This window comes from Takifugu rubripes, chromosome 2 (genome assembly GCF_901000725.2).
Source record: "Takifugu rubripes chromosome 2, fTakRub1.2, whole genome shotgun sequence".
Taxonomy (NCBI): Eukaryota; Metazoa; Chordata; class Actinopteri; order Tetraodontiformes; family Tetraodontidae; genus Takifugu; species Takifugu rubripes.
The window spans coordinates 5,244,945-5,264,345 of NC_042286.1; the positions used below are offsets into that span (position 1 = coordinate 5,244,945).

General features: G+C 40.6%; 1 long non-coding RNA gene and 2 gene segments (V, D, J or C); all 3 read left to right on the plus strand.

The window, feature by feature from the left end:
* Window positions 1-922: 922 nt before the first annotated feature.
* On the plus strand, window positions 923-2,474 carry LOC115248136 (uncharacterized). The gene is made up of 3 exons (XR_003887139.1): window positions 923-971; window positions 1,066-1,188; window positions 1,844-2,474. It is a non-coding gene; the product is annotated as an uncharacterized lncRNA (long non-coding RNA).
* Window positions 2,475-2,621: 147 nt separating this feature from the next.
* On the plus strand, window positions 2,622-6,232 carry LOC101068050 (Ig lambda-1 chain C region-like). The segment is given in 3 exon segments: window positions 2,622-2,713; window positions 4,927-5,060; window positions 5,654-6,232. Coding segments are annotated over 3 exon segments (546 nt in total).
* An 11,314-nt stretch (window positions 6,233-17,546) lies between these two features.
* Window positions 17,547-18,867, plus strand: LOC115248067 (Ig lambda-3 chain C region-like; the record flags this gene model as incomplete). The annotated part of the segment is given in 2 exon segments: window positions 17,547-17,685; window positions 18,336-18,867. Coding segments are annotated over 2 exon segments (462 nt in total), but the record flags the coding sequence as incomplete, so codon positions are not given.
* Between the last annotated feature and the right edge of the window lie 534 nt (window positions 18,868-19,401).

A 19,401-nucleotide genomic window follows, 5' to 3' on the forward strand; every position in this document is an offset into this window, starting at 1 on the left:
TAAGCATGCTGAAATTCATTAAGTTCATTAATTGACAAATAGAGGGAGATTTGGTTAAACACAACTCGCCCCATCAGTCTACTCAGAACAGGAAGGATGCTAATAGGAAGGCTATTAGCACCTCTGAACGGCTGCTTCCTGTTTTTAAGTAAAGGAATAAGTTTAGCAGCTTTCCACGCTTTAGGGCATATAGGAAGCTCAGATTTAAGATATGACCTATAGGTGAGGCAATAATGCTGGAGACCATCCTCAAATGTTTCCAGTTTATCTAGTTCTGAGGGGTTTTCATTGTTTAAACTTGTAAGAAGTTTCTCCACCTCATTCACTTGAATTGATTGGAAATCAAATACACAATCTTTATTTTTCACAAGGTAGCCTTTGGTTAATTGTTTTGAAATATTTGTGTTTGATTCTGAGTTTTTCATGTGTTTTTTAAGTTTCTCAGTTTCCCCAATAAAATATTTCTTGGGGTTTTGTTTTAAATGTTCCATCTAACTCAAGAGGGTGTGTTTTCTCCAGCTCGACCCATTATGTCATTTCTTGTTTTCCAGACTTTTTCCATCATGATTCAGTTCATTTATTTTGATAATACCTTCTTTTCTTTTCCTGATCCCTTTTGTCTCTTGGTTTCTAAGAGAACAGTATTCCTTCCAATCAGTCGTGTTTCAGATTTAAGAGCCAAAATGTTGATTTTATCCCCATGAGTCATGATGGCTTTCGGTTCCTCATCAATCCAAGGTGCTTTCCTTTTTCTGTTAGGATGTGGAGGTCAGATTTGTTGCTGCTTTGTTCCCCTGCCCTGTTTTTGTGCTCGTTTCCCTCATCTGTGCAGGCTGGGTGTGGCAGGCAGATTTCTCCAACCCCTCCTCTGGAGTTTCTCCCCTGCTGCTCATCAGCTCATCAGGAGCAGCAGTATTTATCTCCAGCTCGTCCTCTCATGCTCTGCCAGTCTGTTGCTTAAATGCTGAGTGGTAATTGTGCACTGGCTCCTGTGCTTGTTCTTATTGATCTGAGCAAGTTGTTTGGTTTATTGTTTCTCTGCTCACCTCTTGTTCTTGCTTCCAGCCTCACCTGCCACGCTCAGCCTCTCTTCCTGGTCCAGCCTGCTCTCGTCTGGGCTGCACCTGCAAGTGTTTGTTCCAAATAAACCTTCGTTTGGAAAGGACTTTTCTGGTCGTGGTCTGCATTGTGGGTTCAGTGTCCTGTCGGGCTTCTGTCTTTACATTTTCTAACTGTAGATTTTCTAATGGGAGCATGTTTATCAGCTACCTCTAGAAACATTTCAGTAAATAGTTCCAGTGCTTTTCCCACATTTATTAAACGTACTCTCTCCCACTGTACCTTATTGTTAGATCCATTATATTAAAGTTATCTCTTATTTGCTTTCACCTTGTTATATTCCTTATTCTTGTTATATTGTCTCTCATTACTTAATGTTTCCTATTATTTGCTAATGCTTAATGTTCATGATGATGATATGTCAACTCGAACTTCTCTGGTCAAGGGCGACAGAAATGCGGCGGCTGTTGGAGAAGTGACATTGACTGGAGACAGAGCTGCGGGGCCTAACCCAGGAGATGTTCTCTTAATCTGTCTGATATAGAAGAATGTGCTGTTTGCGAGATAAGCTAATCAAATCAGTGAAGGACTTCTATAACTAGGGACCTCCTAATTCCAATAAAAGGAGGATGGCGGGAGGTGTGCGGCAGAACGTGTTGGAGATCTGTAACTCAGCACATCTCTCCGTTCTTCTTGCTGCAAATAAAATTCAAACTGTTGTCTTTGCCTCATTTGTGTTTCTCGTGTTTCAGGTCGTTTGAACCTAACATTTTGGTCCTTCTAGCCAGATTCCAACACACCTGAAGGGTCCGGTGGGTGAGGCTGAACCTCAGGAAAGACCGTGGCCACGGCAGGCCGCCTCAAAGCGACCTATGATTCCCTTTCCGGGACTGAGCTTCAGCTCACTGATTGGACCCTGATGGTTGACGGAATTCCAGGAGGAAAGACAACAGTGGTGAGCATGTCTTGAATTCAAAAGTGTGTGTATGTTGATTGTCGGGGACTTAATGTAAAAATTGCGATAGACACTAAGGCAGTGTTTTGGGAGAGAGGAACCCGAAAATCCTCTGTGAGACGCAATGAGAAACAGACCCTGTGAATACTAGTCAATGGCAGGTAAATAAGAGTACTAAGGGCAGTACCAAGGCAGGGCGAGGGAGTCCTGGCCACGTCAAAAAGAAATTAAGTCACGACAAATCATCCAAAAGAGTGATTGTGAGTGTGAAAGGATTGTTAAATACCACTAGGTATTTTCAATCATACCAAAGCAGTGGGACAGTAAGTGATAAGGCCCTGGTGGATGCAGAGGCAAGACTGAGAAGTACCACAACGGTTTGATTAATTATCACCCCACTGAGATCAACATCCCAGTTTTAGGTCACCCTATGTGCAAGACTGGACCAAATTCTTAATAATAATTAAAAAAAATTTTAAAAAAATAATAAAAAAAAACCCAACAACTGTAAATTAGGATAAGGTTAACCCGTAAAATGAAAAAAAAAAAACATAACCACAAACAGAGAGAAAAGAAGAGCTAAAAGTTCAAACCTAATTCTCCAAAAATGGGGACAAGTAAAAGCAAACAAAGGCCCAGAGATGAATTGCAGTGTAAGGACTGGAAATTCCTCGAAGAACAAAATCCAAAGAAACTCGCGTATTTAGACAAGCAGATAACTGATTATGGATTCAAAGGACAGCTAAACTCACAACAAATTGTTGCCTCAGAGGTGAGACCTGGTTATACTTAGCCATTAATTAAGTTAAGAAAATAGGAAATTGTGTTTGTGTGTGAATGGAGGACTAAGCCATTGAAAGAGTTGATAGGAGAACTCTGCTAGTCCTGTGTTTTATTATTTTGCCTCATAAGAAAACACAGTACTGGTGATCAGGGGACAAAGGACGGGTTTCATCCCTTAAAACTAACACCGCTGTGCAGATAGTGCACGGTAGAAGGCCGTGTTAGTGTCCTCCCTTTGACTGTGTGCCAGAGAACTTTTCTGTGAGACCACATAGTATAAAATGCGGCTGTTCAAGAAAAAGGATGTCGAACTTGAGGGGGATGAAAAGTTTGTGGAAGGAGATGCAGAAGGTTCGGGGAAAATAAGTCAGGAAAGGTGGAGAAGAAAGTTGAATCTTTCAGGCAAACTCTGCACTACAGATATTCTGGAGTTGCATATGTCCACAAAATCAGATTGTGTGTTTGACCTGAACAATATTTTATGCAACACAACCAGTGGACGGTCCAGGTGGGCCACCAGGGCCGTGTCATCAGCATATTTAAAAAGACTCATTAGCTCCCTCCTGTAGGTGATGTCATTGCTATAGGCAGGAACAAATTGGAGGCTAAAACAACCCTGTGAGCGCCCTCTGTTTAAAACCAGTTTACCAGTTTTACAACTGTTTAAGAGTCAGACTTGCATCGTCTACACCTCCTTGTGCCCTGTAGGCAAACTGGAGAGGATCCAGTTTATTAAACAGCACATGAGGCATTCAGTCACACAGCACATGAGGCATTCAGTCACACAGCTCTCTCCATGCATTTGCATCTAACAGACTTTTCATTGAATTATCCATAATTATTAAAGTAAATGATGATTTTATGAGGTTAGTGGCATATCATCAAAAGAGCTACATGTTGAAAATAAATGTGTCAAGCTTTAGTTGTTGATCTGATCAGTGTTTGAGCCAGTTTGTGTGATTAAAGTAGTTGTCAGTGATGTTTCTGTCAGTTGTGTGTTCACTGGTCTGTGTCAGAGTCTCTTCCTCTTCAGCAGCTGCTGAAACATCTCAGTGTCTCTGCTCTCTGACTGAGGGAGGTTTTTGTACGGCTCTAAATCACTGTGTCCACACTCCTCCACTGTGATAACTCTGACAGTAATAAACTGCTTCATCTTGAGTCTGAACTCCACTGATGGTCAAAGTGAAGTCGGTGCTGCTGCCACTGCCACTAAACCGAGCTGCTGTTCCTGAATAATTTATTCTGACATTTCTTACTAGCAGCTGTGGAGGCTGTCCAGGTTTCTGTTGATACCAGAACATACAATCACTATTTGATTGTCCATTATAACAGCTGCTGTAAACAGCAGGGTTTGTTTTACAGGTGAGAGCGACAGTGGATCCTGGAGTAGATGTGATCACTGCAGGCTGAGTCACAGTCACCTGACCGCTGCATCCTGCAGACAAAAACACATCATTTATCAGCAGAAAGAGAGGAGAGAAAAGACACAAGGACATCTTTGAGGTTGTGAGGGAACAAACCTGTAAAAGAGCAGCAGGTCAGCGTCCAGATGAGGATGGTGATGAGAGTCATGCTGCTTGTGCTTTCTGCTGTGTTGACTGACAGATCTGAGTCCTGCAGTGTTGAACTAACACCACTATAAACCTTCTCAGATCAGCTGATGATGCAAAGCCTCCTCTCTATGGAAATGATGTCTCTGCTCTCAACACACTGAAGGCACGAGCAGACAAAATCAACACAAACACAGCTTGGATTAAAAGCAACTTTCTTCTTCATGGAACTGAAGAAAAGATTTGACAAATACAGCTGAGCATCAACAACAGATGCTGATGTGAGAATGTTTGCATTTTTAAACTGGATTCAGCAGTTTTAGCTTTAAAAAGAATATTTCTTGGAAACTTTTAGAGCTGACTTTGTAAAATGTTTTTCATTTGAAATAACTTGAAATTGCATTTTCTTAATGCATAAATTAAAATGTAGAATGAGAATATTGTAACTGATCCACATCAGTTTTGATCCTGTAAAGAGACTGATGTGTAAAAGTGATCAAATCATTCAAATTCAAAGAGAAATTTCAGTTTGAATCTATTGAAAATGTTGGTGCATTAAATCAACTGGTAATAATCCATTTTTGAGAGAAAAAGATGTGAATTTTCAGTGGGTAGCTGCTTGTTGACAGTGCAGGAGGTTTTTGTACGACCACTTGATGAGTTTGTATCACTGTGGTGGACGTTTGGTGGAGGAACCAAACTCATCATATTCTGTAAGTAAATTTATCTTTACTGTTCAAAACATGTCAACAGTTTTTAATTTTACCAAAGACAAAGAACATTATTTTAAAGTCATCATATTTTATAGATTTTGTTTGTTTGTAGGATTGTCAAGTTTGTGTTGTAAAACCTGAATCAGCGAATTTGAAAAGTCTGTTTATATTTCAGTAAAATTAACAAGAGACTGTTAATGTTGATTCTTGGAGAATTTCATCTTTTATTTACAATCATAAACTTTATTAGTTGTTAATGTTTGAGAAAGCGTGTCCAAGATCTACTTTCATGATTTTAACGTGTAAAATATTTCACAGTTTCACTGATTTTATTATCTTCAATGATCTAAAATCTGAATACGATGTAATTCGATAAATGTAAAATGTGCAGAGATTTTAGTTTGAGTCGATCGTTTGTTCGTTTAAAGCTGAGAAAGGGAAGTGAAACAGACAGATGTCAAAGTCTGTAACTGAACACACATTTATTTCAAGCCAGTCACTAAAGACTGATTAAGGACGTATGATTGAAGTGTAGCTGTAAATATGTCAGATGCAGTCAGAGTTGACGTGCGTGTCTCTGCTCTCCCCTCCAGCCGGCACCATGACCAGACCCTCCGTCTCTCTGCTCTCCCCCTCCTCTGAGCAGCTCCCTGGGGGCTCGGCCACGCTGGCCTGCCTGCTGACCAAGTACTCTCCTCAGGGAGCCCAGGTGAGCTGGGAGGTGGACGGTACGGAGGTGACAGAGGGCGTCCTGACCACCTCAGAGGAGGAGAAGAGCGGAAGCTACAGCAGCGTCAGCACCCTGACCCTGAGCAAGGAGAGCTGGATGAAAGGAGAGAATTACTCCTGCAAGGTCAACCATCATGGCCACGTTCAGAGCCCGTCCATCCTCAGGAGCCAGTGTAAAGGCTAGAGGGGCTGGATGAAGCCCAGCACAGGAGCTGTGTGTGTGGGGAGAGCAGGAGGAACACGGCTGCTGCTCTGAGCAAGATGACTTTAAATGTTTGTAGTTTGTGTGTCAGAGAACAACACGGCTGTCACGTCTGACACAATCACGTGTGTAGCTCAGCAGCTAGATGTGAGAGCGCTAAATCATTGTCATGTTGCTCCTGTTGGTGATGATGATGATGATGATGATGATGTTGCTATTAAAGCTTGAAGTGATGAAGACATTTCTGCTTGGTTGTTTATCTTCACTGATACTATTTTCAAATAAAGCATCACAATCTGGTCATCAACCATCTTTACTCCACATTTGTCTTTAGTTTTTGTCTGTTTTCAACAGGAAAATGTGGAAAAACTCAAACAATCATAGTTGAAGAAGAGGAGTAATATCCCAGTGTCAAAATATAATAAATCATATTAGAAGAGATGGTTACAGCTCGTTGTAGATTGATTTATATTCATGAATATGAACATGAATGTGTTTCAGGGCTGATAGGAGTTTATTCCTTTATGATCTCTGTATTATTTATTATATAACAGTATCATAACAATTTGGTATGAATGAAGCAAAGTTAATCAAATCTGCACAAAGAAGCAGCACTTGAGGAAATGTAATTACTGATTTAATGGTTAATTATTACTAATGATTTTGTATCAGTTGTAATTTGTAATATATCATTCATCTGTTAATGGTTAAACTGAATATTTGTGTATTTTTCATGGTTATTTTAAAGCTTTTAAACTGATTTGACTTGTGTTTAAATGAATCTGGTTTGTACTTGGTGACTCTGGTGTTGACTGAACCAGTTCTGCTGGTGACTCTTCATCGTCTGCAGCTGCAGCTGCTGTTTTCACTTCAGTCACACTGAGGGAGGTTTTTGTACGGCTCTAAATCACTGTGTGAATGTATAGTCACCATGGGCACCCAGACAGTAATAATCTCCAGCATCTTGAGCCTGAACACCAGTGATGGTTAGAGTGTACTGAGAACCAGAGCTGCTGCCACTGAATCGAGACGGCGTTCCTGTGTTGAGACTTGATGCCCAGTATATCAGAAGTTTAGGAACCTGTCCAGGTTTCTGAAGGTACCAGCTGAGATAGCTGCCAATATTTGAGCTTCCTGTGGCGCTGATGGTCACAGACCCTCCAACACTAACAGACTTGAATTTATCAGCCTGAGTCAGAAAGTTGTTGGCAGAAGATTCTGAAATGACAAACAACAAATGTTAAAAAGAGCAGTTGAAAAGAGCCTGGAGGAGCAGTTATGATGTAAAAATGAAATGATTTCAGCCTCCTTGGAAAGAAGAAGAGGATGAAATCAAACAATGTTGGAAAGTCTCACCCTGACTCAGAAAGATGACAGTCAGAATTATTGACAACATGGTGATGCTGAAGTTTTCAGTGTGAGAGCGTGAAAAGAGTTCAGACTCTCTGTGACATCAGAACTTTAAACTCTGAGGAGCAACCATGCAGAAAAACATGCAAATGTTCTGCAGAAGACAGAAACTCACCTGTTCTAGTGAAACACAGACACGCATGAGGAGGAGTCACACTTTTTCCACTGGGAGTTGAATAAAAGCTTTTATGAAGTTAATTTTCTGACTACTGTTGCTTTAATTTTCTACTTTCTTTCATTAGTTATTTCTCATTAACGAGTTTATATTCTGACCTGCTGTCAGAGACACAAACATGGAGCTTTGACTCCACTGCATTAATGTCATCAAAAATGTCTGATTATTGCTGTTTTAGGCTCAAATCTGCTTTGTTTCTCATTGGGTTCCTTATGAAAATGCTGACTCAGCTTGGGTTCCATCTGTTAGAATAACATGATGTGATCAGTCACGTGTGCCAGAAACTTGCTATTTTATCTTCATTGTCACTGAGTCCACAACAGTCACAAGAAACAAGGATATCAGGAGAAGCACCGATGAATGTCACACTTCATAAAGGAACCTGGGTGGTGTATTTGGACTTTTTCATGAGATTAATTTTGTTCATTTATAAACATGCAAATTTCTCATGATTACATCAGCAGGTTCTGGCTGTTGATGAGAAATGTTTGACTCTGACTCACTCTGGTTGTTTTGGATCAGTGCAACATGCAGTTTATAGTTTAGATGCTGTAATTGGACCAGCATGAAATCTATAACAGAGAATAAAGAAGAGTTGATCCCTTGTAGTGGGCTCAGGTACCTTCGCTTGTTCCTCTGGAACTGAAATGTCAATATCTTTGCACATGGACAATGGATCACTATAGTTCATGGGAACTGCCTCCAATTGTCTAGCATTGTTTCAGGAACTACATTATCAGAGTAAGGCTCAGTCAGGGACAAAATAAGAGACTTTGATGCAGCAACAGGCCCATAACAACCCTTCCATTCCTGGGAAAGATCAATGAAAGAGCTGTTTTTCAACTGATCCACTCCTTCATGCTTAAAAACATTTTTAAAATATATTTTCAGTCTGGATTTCCCCCAGACCACAGCACTGAGGCTGCACCTTTTAAAGCCTTGACCGACATAGATGTCAAGAGTGATGCATCTAAAACTGCTGTCCTGGTTTTGCTGGACCTCAGTGCTACATTTGACACAGCTGGAAAAAGTGGCTGGGATGTACTGGTTCTGGACTCAATTGGTTCAAATCTTACTTCCAACACAGGGACACTTTGTCTCAGTTGGTCACTAGAAGTCAGAGTGAACAAAGATCACATGTGGGGTTCCTCAGGGATCCATTCTCGGGCCTCTTCACTGTCTTCAAGCTGCATCTTGCTCAGCTATTAGGAAATCACATTTGTTACTGTTTTCATGCAGATGACACACAACTTTATATTTAAAGTCATGATGTGGCTACAGTCCCTTAGTTGCTCCCAGTAAGTGTATTTAACACCTCAGTTAGTGAGTTAGTGTTAAAACTTTCTCCAGCTCAATGCTGAAGAACAGAAATGATTGTATTTGGCCTCAAGAATGAAAGGTCAAAGATCAGAGCTCCCCTTGACTTGATGCAGCTTCTATCTCAGCCTGTTACCACCTAAAGAACACTGGCAGATTTAAGGGTTCTCTGCCTGGAGAAGACACAGAGAAACTTGTTCATGTTGTCATTTTGAGCTGGTTCGATTGTTTTGATGGGATCTTCACACTTGGAATATGATTGTTTATGAATTTGGCTGCACAAACAAACTTGTCAGGATTCTTTTGATAATCCAATCAAACAGTGTTTGAGCCAGTTTGTGTGATTAAAGTAGTTGTCAGTGATGTTTCTGTCAGTTGTGTGTTCACTGGTCTGTGTCAGAGTCTCTTCCTCTTCAGCAGCTGCTGGAACATCTCAGTGTCTCTGCTCTCTGACTGAGGGAGGTTTTTGTTCCACTCTAAATCACTGTGTCAACACTGGGCCACTGTGATAACTCTGACAGTAATAAACTGCTTCATCTTGAGTCTGAACTCCACTGATGGTCAAAGTGAAGTCGGTGCTGCTGCCACTGCCACTAAACCGAGCTGCTGTTCCTGAATGATTTATTCTGACATGTCTTACTAGCAGCTGTGGAGGCTGTCCAGGTTTCTGTTGAAACCAGAACATACACTCACTATTTGATTGTCCATTATGACAGCTGCCAACAGCAGGATTTGTTTTACAGGTGAGAGCGACAGTGGATCCTGGAGTAGATGTGATCACTGCAGGCTGAGTCACAGTCACCTGACCGCTGCATCCTGCAGACAAAAACACATCATTTATCAGCAGAAAGAGAGGAGAGAAAAGACACAAGGACATCTTTGAGGTTGTGAGGGAACAAACCTGTAAAAGAGCAGCAGGTCAGCGTCCAGATGAGGATGGTGATGAGAGTCATGCTGCTTGTGCTTTCTGCTGTGTTGACTGACAGATCTGAGTCCTGCAGTGTTGAACTAACACCACTATAAACCTTCTCAGATCAGCTGATGATGCAAAGCCTCCTCTCTATGGAAATGATGTCTCTGCTCTCAACACACTGAAGGCACGAGCAGACAAAATCAACACAAACACAGCTTGGATTAAAAGCAACTTTCTTCTTCATGGAACTGAAGAAAAGATTTGACAAATACAGCTGAGCATCAACAACAGATGCTGATGTGAGAATGTTTGCATTTTTAAACTGGATTCAGCAGTTTTAGATTTAAAAAGACAATTTCTTGGAAACTATTGGAGCTGACTTTGTAAAATGTTATTCATTTGAAATGACTTGAAATTGCATTTTCTTAAAGCATAAATTAAAATGTAGAATGAGAATATTGTAACTGATCCACATCAGTTTTGATCATGTAAAGAGACTGATGTGTAAAAGTGATCAAATCGTTCAAATGCAAAGAGAAATTTCACTTTAAATCTATTGAAAATGTTGGTGCATTAAATCAGCTGGTAATAATCCATTTTTGAGAGAAAAAGATGTGAATTTTCAGTGGGTAGCTGCTTGTTGACAGTGCAGGAGGTTTTTGTACGACCACTTGATGAGTTTGTATCACTGTGGTGGACGTTTGGTGGAGGGACCAAACTCATCGTTGACTGTAAGTAACAGATTTTTATTTGAATCTTTTTCACTTTTACACTTTTAGCAATTTTGAAGGAGACTTTTGCATTTGTCTCTTTTTAATTGTTATTATTTGATACCATCTGAGTCACAACTTTATAAACATCATCATTAATTAAAGATTATATTAAATTGTTTCTTTATAAACTGAAAATAAATAACTGGCTTCTCAATTTTAATGTTAATTGTTTTAAATTTTCTGTGGACATCTAACATTTGTAGTTAATTAGACTCAACTTTCATTGCTCAAAACCTTCCTTGAGTAGTTTAATCTCATTATTGTTTCGTCATTTTCAACATTCTGACTGTTTAACAATGTAAAAACTGATTTTATTAGATTTTATCCGTAAATGCAACTTTTCTTTGCGTGGACGCTTCATTTATTTTCTCTGTGGTGAAAAGGAAGTGAAACAGACAGATGCCACAGATGTGAAGTGTGTTCTCACCAGTGTTTCACCTGTGTCACGTTAAACTCTCGACTGTATATAAAGAAGTTAAAGAGAAGAAAATCGTCACACATTGTCCAAACATGTCAAAATGTCCTCAGTCATCACCAGCTAACGGCTCAGTCAGATTTGATGGTGTCCAAACCTTCACGTCTTTCTGGTCTCTCCTCCAGCGGGTGTGGTGCGTCCCACCCTGACCGTCCTCCCCCCCCTCCCCAGAGGAGCTGCAGCAGGGCAGTGCCACACTGGTGTGTCTGGCCAGCGGGGGCTCCCCCTCACAGTGGAAGCTGAGCTGGAAGGTGGGGGGCAGCAGCACCACATCGGCCTCACACAGCCTGGAGGTCCTGGGGAGTGACGGCCGCTTCAGCTGGAGCAGCACCCTGAACCTCCCTGCAGACCAGTGGAAGAAGGTGGACTCAGTGACCTGTGAGGCCAGTCTGAGTGGACAGAGCGCTGTCACTCAAACCCTGGACCCTCACAGCTGCTCAGTCTAGAGGTTCAGCAACACTTCCTGTCTGGAAACCGTGCTGCTTCTGTCCTCAACATCTTGATGGAGCGACACATCTTTTCTGCTCACATATTCCTGCATGAGCGTGACTCTGCTTTCATCTGGACATTTCTCTAACTCACCTCACTCATTTTCTGTCCACAGATGTGAATTTAATGTCACAAAATAAACATTTCAATCATTTCAGCCAACATCTCTGTGTTTGTTGTGATTATTGATGAGGAAATCTGATCATCAACCATCTTTACTCCACAGTTGTCTTTAGTTTTTCTGTTATTTTATCAGGTCAAAATGAAAAAACTCAGACAATCATATCACACTTTAAATATCAATTAAGACACTCAGAAGAGATGATTTCAGCTTGTATATTGATGATATCCACTAATATGAATATGAATGTGTTTTTGGGCTGCATTCATTTGTTCCTTCATCAACTTTATTGTAACTTGTGAGTGGACTGAGGTTAGCCTCATTTCCAGTTCCGACCAGCATTGACAAAGTACAAAACAAACATTGCAAATAAAATCAGATAAAATAAGCAAACGCTTTTGTACACAATAAAATACAGAACCAGAAAGAGCAGTAAAGACCAAGCACAGATCGAGGACAGGAAATTAGTGAGTCATGATTCACAGTGACTGATGTGAACACCTGAGTTGAGCTTGAGAGTTACCTGATGTACGGGGGCATAACCAGAGACAGCAGAACTCCCCTGCTCAGTTCGGATTTTGGGAATTTTCTGTTGTAGCCAGTTCATTCAGTGGACACTAAAAGCGCTAGTGGACTGAACAATTAATGGAGAGATGTAGTTTGGAGGTTTGCCAGTGAGGGCCGCATAAATGAATAAATCCAGGTGGAAGTCACATCTTTGAGCTGGGGAGGTCCACCCTGCCGAGACAGATACAGGACAGTGACGTGTGGAAGAGGGGCTCCAGTGATAAATCTAAGGGCAGAATGGTGAAGAGCATCTGGTGGTTCAAGACAGGAAGTGGAGGTAGCCATGGAAATTATCATACCACAGTGGAAATGTGAGGAGAGCATGTTCTGCTAGCACTTGAGAAAAACATCTATTTAGTGTTTTTATGCATGCAGGGTGGATTTAAGGCGAGGTTGCGATAAAAGAAAATCTTATACAAACAGTGAAGAGGACAGGGCCAAAAATTGAACCTTGAGGCACCTCCCTAGTGATGGGTTACCATGATTCAGTTTATTTGGTTGTAGTTGACCTGCATGTGTTGTTTCTGTTCTTGCCCTGTTCCCAGGGGGATCTACTTTTGGCCGAAGCACCTTCTTCCTCACCTGCTGCTCTTATCGGTGGATTAGATCTGCACCTTTAAAGACTGCCTCCTTTCTCCAGTCATCCCCCGATCATTCTAGGGCCCACTTGGCTCCATTTCTGTGAAAACATTTGAAGTATGAGCTTTTGTTTGCCAGCTTTCCCTCACTTGCCCATGTTTCGTCTGTCTCCAGTTCCAGTCAGCAGCAGCTTCACCTTATTGTTACTGTTTTGTGGGAAATAAAACCGTTAAATCATCCGGTTTGTCTGTGTCTGCATTCCAGTTCCAGTTTAATATGGGTGAGAGAGAAACCAGTGTTGTTGAACATTTCAAGGATGAATGAGTGATCTACTGAGTCAAAAGCCTGGTTCATGAATATGGAGGTAAAATAACTTCTCTCATCCAGGATAGTTAGAATATTATTGATCATCAAACTGGTGGTGGTGAGAAAGCTGTGATGTGGCCTAAAACCAGAGTGATACGGATTTAAAATGGAACGAGTTTGAGTTGATGCTGATTAGATGTTCTCTGCATTATTTGTTTCATATCATAAATATTCAGAATAAATGAAGCAAAGTTCATCAAATCTGCACATAGAAGCAGCACTTGAGTAAATGTAATTACTGATTTAATGGTTAATTATTACTAATAATTTTGTATCAGTTGTAACTTGTAATATATCATTCCTCTATTAATGGTTAAACTGAGTATTTCTGTATTTTTCATGGTTATTTTAAAGCTTTTAAACTGACTTGACTTGTGTTTAAATGACTCTGGTTTGTACTTGCTGACTCTGGTGTTGACTGAACCAGTTCTGCTGGTGACTCTTCATCGTCTGCAGCTGCAGCTGCTGTTTTCACTTCAGTCACACTGAGGGAGGTTTTTGTACGGCTCTAAATCACTGTGTCAAACCTACGCTGTGTGCACCCAGACAGTAATAATCTCCAGCATCTTCAGCCTGAACACCAGTGATGGTTAGAGTGTACTGAGAACCAGATCTGCTGCCACTGAATCGAGACGGCGTTCCTGTGTTGAGACTTGATACTTTATATATCAGAAGTTTAGGAGCCTGTCCAGGTTTCTGAAGGTACCAGCTGAGATCATCGCCAATATTTGAGCTTCCTGTGGCGCTGATGGTCACAGACCCTCCAACACTAACAGACTTGAATTTCTCAGCCTGAGTCAGAAATTTGTTGGCAGAAGATTCTGAAATGACAAACAACAACAAATGTTAAAAAGAGCAGCTGAAAAGAGCCTGGAGGAGCAGTTATGATGTAAAAATGAAATGATTTCAGCCTCCTTGGAAAGAAGAAGAGGATGAAATCAAACAATGTTGAAAAGTCTCACCCTGACTCAGAAAGATGACAGTCAGAATTATTGACAACATGGTGATGCTGAAGTTTTCAGTGTGAGAGCGTGAAAAGAGTTCAGACTCTCTGTGACATCAGAACTTTAAACTCTGAGGAGCAACCATGCAGAAAAACATGCAAATGTTCTGCAGAAGACAGAAACTCACCTGTTCTAGTGAAACACAGTCACACATGAGGAGACACTTAACATTTTCTTCATTTTTCTTGTTTTTTTCTCCATTTTAAATTAAATTATACCATTAAATTTTTAAATATATTTTCATCTGATGAAATATAAAACCTGAATAGTTAAATATCTGACAGAAATCTTCTAAATGTCATCAGAATCTTTAATTATTTACCTCACAAACTGTATAAGAACATCTACATCTGTATTAATAATAAAAAAGAAATGTGTCAATATTAGTAATTAGTATTGTGGTTTTCTTGGTCCATGAAAATCAGATTCTCTTCTATTAATGGATCTGCTCCTCCAGAACCTCACGTCTGCACTGCATTCTTCTGCAGAACATCTGCCTGCTCTCTCATTTCCTGAATGTTTCCGCCTGTATTTCCAGTCTCCTTGTGAGCTGTTGTGGCTGCCTGAGGGTTGAGGTGCTTCTACCACGTAAAGATGCTTCCCTCTTGTGTTCCCAGACTGAGACTGCACTGCCTGTTTATCTTTACATGGGAGGTGGATTCTTCAGCAGTTTGGTGTTATTGTTTCTGTGAATGACTTAAACTGTCCCAGAAGCTCCCCAGACTCCCCAGTAATTCAGTGATCTCGACAAAAGCTCTTCAGATCCAGGTTTAATCAGAATAATTTACATTATTTCAGGCTTATACGCGTGTTTAGGGCCATGAACACATTCAGCAGACCATCTGGCACCGTGTTCCTGTTCTGATGGCATCAAACACAGCAGCAGTGAAAGACTGTGTTCCATCTGGGAAGGAAACATCGTGGTGGCAGAGGTGTGGCTTCAGGTGTGGCGTGCTCAAGGGCAGAGGGCAGAGGTGTGACTCAGGTCAGGAAACAGGACATTTGGTTGAGGGACCAAGACACCGATGTGGCCGTTTCCACTGCTCAATACTGGACCGCAGCACAGTCCAAAACCAGCTGGAAAAACCCCAGTCAGAAGACACAAACGCAACAGGGAAATGCCTCCAGTTTCTCCACAGACAAAAATCAGATGATTCTCACTGTAAAAATGCAAATTAAAGGAAAAACCAACAAAATGTGAGAGAGAAAAATATCTAATATATTTTGCAAATAATGCAACAAAAACAGTGAGAAACAGAAACCTTTTAAAAACTAGACTGTTCAATAAAGGTCCAGTGTCTATTTTCTATTATACATCATCAGAAATCAAATAAAACATAAAAACATGCTTCTATAGTGTATGAACACCACAGCATTCTAGGTCACTTAGCAGTAAAACTGTTTTTCATGAATGTTGATGAAGATTCCTCCTGATGGGACCTGCAGGTGCCCTGGCTGGACGTGACTGGACAAAGTAAATCAGTTTTGTCCGCTGACAGCCACCGTAGGTTCTGACACTGGACAGGTTGTTTCATTCTTGCAATCTGAATCTTCACCAAGGAAAAAAATAATAACTGCAAGCTCGGGGCAGTTTTTAAGATGCATAAATGCTGTTTGAGGAGGATTTTATGGTTATTTCAGAGGAGCTTGTGATACAGTATGAGACTGTATCATGTGCGTATAAATGAGATGAGCAGTTATGCATTGAAAATATATTATTTTTAGAAATTATGAAGAGGACAAAAACCAAAACCAGTGTTGTTGAACATTTCAAGGATGACTGAGTGATCTACTGAGTCAAAAGCCTGAGAGAGGTTCATGAATATGGAGGTAAAATAACTTCTCTCATCCAGGATAGTTAGAATATTGATGATGATTAAACTGGCGGTGGTGAGAAAACTGTGATGTGGCCTAAAACCAGAGTGATACGGATTTAAAATGGAACGAGTTTGAGTTGATGCTGATTAGATGTTCTCTGCATCATTTGTTAAATAACAGTATCATAAATATTCAGAATAAATGAAGCAAAATTCATCAAATCTGCACAAAGAAGCAGCACTTGAGTAAATGTAATTCCTGATTTAATGGTTAATTATTACTAATAATCCTGTGTGAGTGATAAATTTTAAAATGGATAATGGTTAAACTGAGTATTTGTGTATTTTTCATGGTTATTTTAAAGCTTTTAAACTTGATTTGACTTGTGTTTAAATGAATCTGGTTTGTACTTGGTGACTCTGGTGTTGACTGAACCAGTTCTGCTGGTGACTCTTCATCGTCTGCAGCTGCAGCTGCTGTTTTCACTTCAGTCACACTGAGGGAGGTTTTTGTACGGCTCTAAATCACTGTGTCAACGTTCCATCACCAGGTGCACCCAGACAGTAATAAACTGCTTCATCTTGAGTCTGAACTCCACTGATGGTCAAAGTAAAGTCGGTGCTGCTGCCACTGCCACTAAACCGAGCTGCTGTTCCTGAATGATTTATTATGTGTTTTACTAGCAGCTGTGGAGGCTGTCCAGGTTTCTGCTGATACCAGGACATACAATCACCATATGATTGTCCATTATAACAGCTGCTGTAAACAGCAGGGTTTGTTTTACAGGTGAGAGCGACAGTGGATCCTGGAGTAGATGTGATCACTGCAGGCTGAGTCACAGTCACCTGACCGCTGCATCCTGCAGACAAAAACACATCATTTATCAGCAGAAAGAGAGGAGAGAAAAGACACAAGGACATCTTTGAGGTTGTGAGGGAACAAACCTGTAAAAGAGCAGCAGGTCAGCGTCCAGATGAGGATGGTGATGAGAGTCATGCTGCTTGTGCTTTCTGCTGTGTTGACTGACAGATCTGAGTCCTGCAGTGTTGAACTAACACCACTATAAACCTTCTCAGATCAGCTGATGATGCAAAGCCTCCTCTCTATGGAAATGACGTCTCTGCTCTCAACACACTGAAGGCACGAGCAGACAAAATCAACACAAACACAGCTTGGATTAAAAGCAACTTTCTTCTTCATGGAACTGAAGAAAAGATTTGACAAATACAGCTGAGCATCAACAACAGATGCTGATGTGAGAATGTTTGCATTTTTAAACTGGATTCAGCAGTTTTAGCTTTAAAAAGAATATTTCTTGGAAACTTTTGGAGCTGACTTTGTAAAATGTTATTCATTTTAAATAACTTGAAATTGCATTTTCTTAAAGCATAAATTAAAATGTAGAATGAGAATATTGTAACTGATCCACATCAGTTTTGATCCTGTAAAGAGACTGATGTGTAAAAGTGATCAAATCATTCAAATTCAAAGAGAAATTTCAGTTTGAATCTATTGAAAATGTTGGTGCATTAAATCAGCTGGTAATAATCCATTTTTGAGAGAAAAAGATGTGAATTTTCAGTGGGTAGCTGCTTGTTGACAGTGCAGGAGGTTTTTGTACGACCACTTGATGAGTTTGTATCACTGTGGTTCACGTTTGGTGGAGGAACCAAACTCATCGTTGACTGTAAGTAACAGATTTTTATTTGAATCTTTTTCACTTTTACGTTTTTATCAATTTTAAAGGAGACTTTTGCATTTGTCTCGTTTTAATTGTTATTATTTGATTCCATCTGAGTCACAACTTTATAAACATCATCATTAATTAAAGATTATATTAAATTGTTTCTTTATGAACTGAAAATAAATAACTGGCTTCTCAATTTTTATGTTAATTGTTTTAAATTTTCTGTGGACATGTAACATTTGTAGTTAATTAGACTCAACTTTCATTGCTCAAAACCTTCCTTGAGTAGTTTAATCTCATTATTATTTGGTCATTTTCAACATTCCGACTGTTTAACAATGTAAAAACTGATTTTATTAGATTTTATCCGTAAATGCAACTTTTCTTTGCGTGGACGCTTCATTTATTTTCCCTGTGGTGAAAAGGAAGTGAAACAGACAGATGCCACAGATGTGAAGTGTGTTCTCACCAGTGTTTCACCTGTGTCACGTTAAACTCTCGACTGTATATAAAGAAGTTAACGAGAAGAAAATCGTCACGCTGTCCAACATTGTCCAAACATGTCAAAATGTCCTCAGTCATCACCAGCTAACGGCTCAGTCAGATTTGATGGTGTCCAAACCTTCACGTCTTTCTGGTCTCTCCTCCAGCGGGTGTGGTGCGTCCCACCCTGACCGTCCTCCCCCCCTCCCCAGAGGAGCTGCAGCAGGGCAGTGCCACACTGGTGTGTCTGGCCAGCGGGGGCTCCCCCTCACAGTGGAAGCTGAGCTGGAAGGTGGGGGGCGGCAGCAGCACCACACCGGCCTCACACAGCCTGGAGGTCCTGGGGAGTGACGGCCGCTTCAGCTGGAGCAGCACCCTGAACCTCCCTGCAGACCAGTGGAAGAAGGTGGACTCAGTGGCCTGTGAGGCCAGTCTGAGTGGACAGAGCTCTGTCACTCAAACCCTGGACCCTCACAGCTGCTCAGTCTAGAGGTTCAGCAACACTTCCTGTCTGGAAACCGTGCTGCTTCTGTCCTCAACATCTTGATGGAGCGACACGTCTTTTCTGCTCACATATTCCTGCATGAGCGTGACTCTGCTTTCATCTGGACATTTCTCTAACTCACCTCACTCATTTTCTGTCTACAGATGTGAATTTAATGTCACAAAATAAACATTTCAATCATTTCAGCCAACATCTCTGTGTTTGTTGTGATTATTGATGAGAAAATCTGATCATCAACCATCTTTACTCCACAGTTGTCTTTAGTTTTTCTGTTATTTTATCAGGTGAAAATGAAAAAACTCAGACAATCATATCACAGTTTAAATATCAATTAAGACACTCAGAAGAGATGATTTCAGCTTGTATATTGATCATATCCACTAATATGAACATGAATGTGTTTTTGGGCTGCATTCATTTGTTCCTTCATCAACTTTATTGTAACTTGTGAGTGGACTGAGGTTAGCCTCATTTACAGTTCCGACCAGCATTGACAAAGTACAAAACAAACATTGCAAATAAAATCAGATAAAATAAGCAAACGCTTTTGTACACAATAAAATACAGAACCAGAAAGAGCAGTAAAGACCAAGCACAGATAGAGGACAGGAAATTAGTGAGTCATGATTCACAGTGACTGAAGTGAACACCTGAGTTGAGCTTGAGAGTTACCTGCTGTACGGGGGCATAACCAGAGACAGCAGAACTCCCCTGCTCAGCTCGGATTT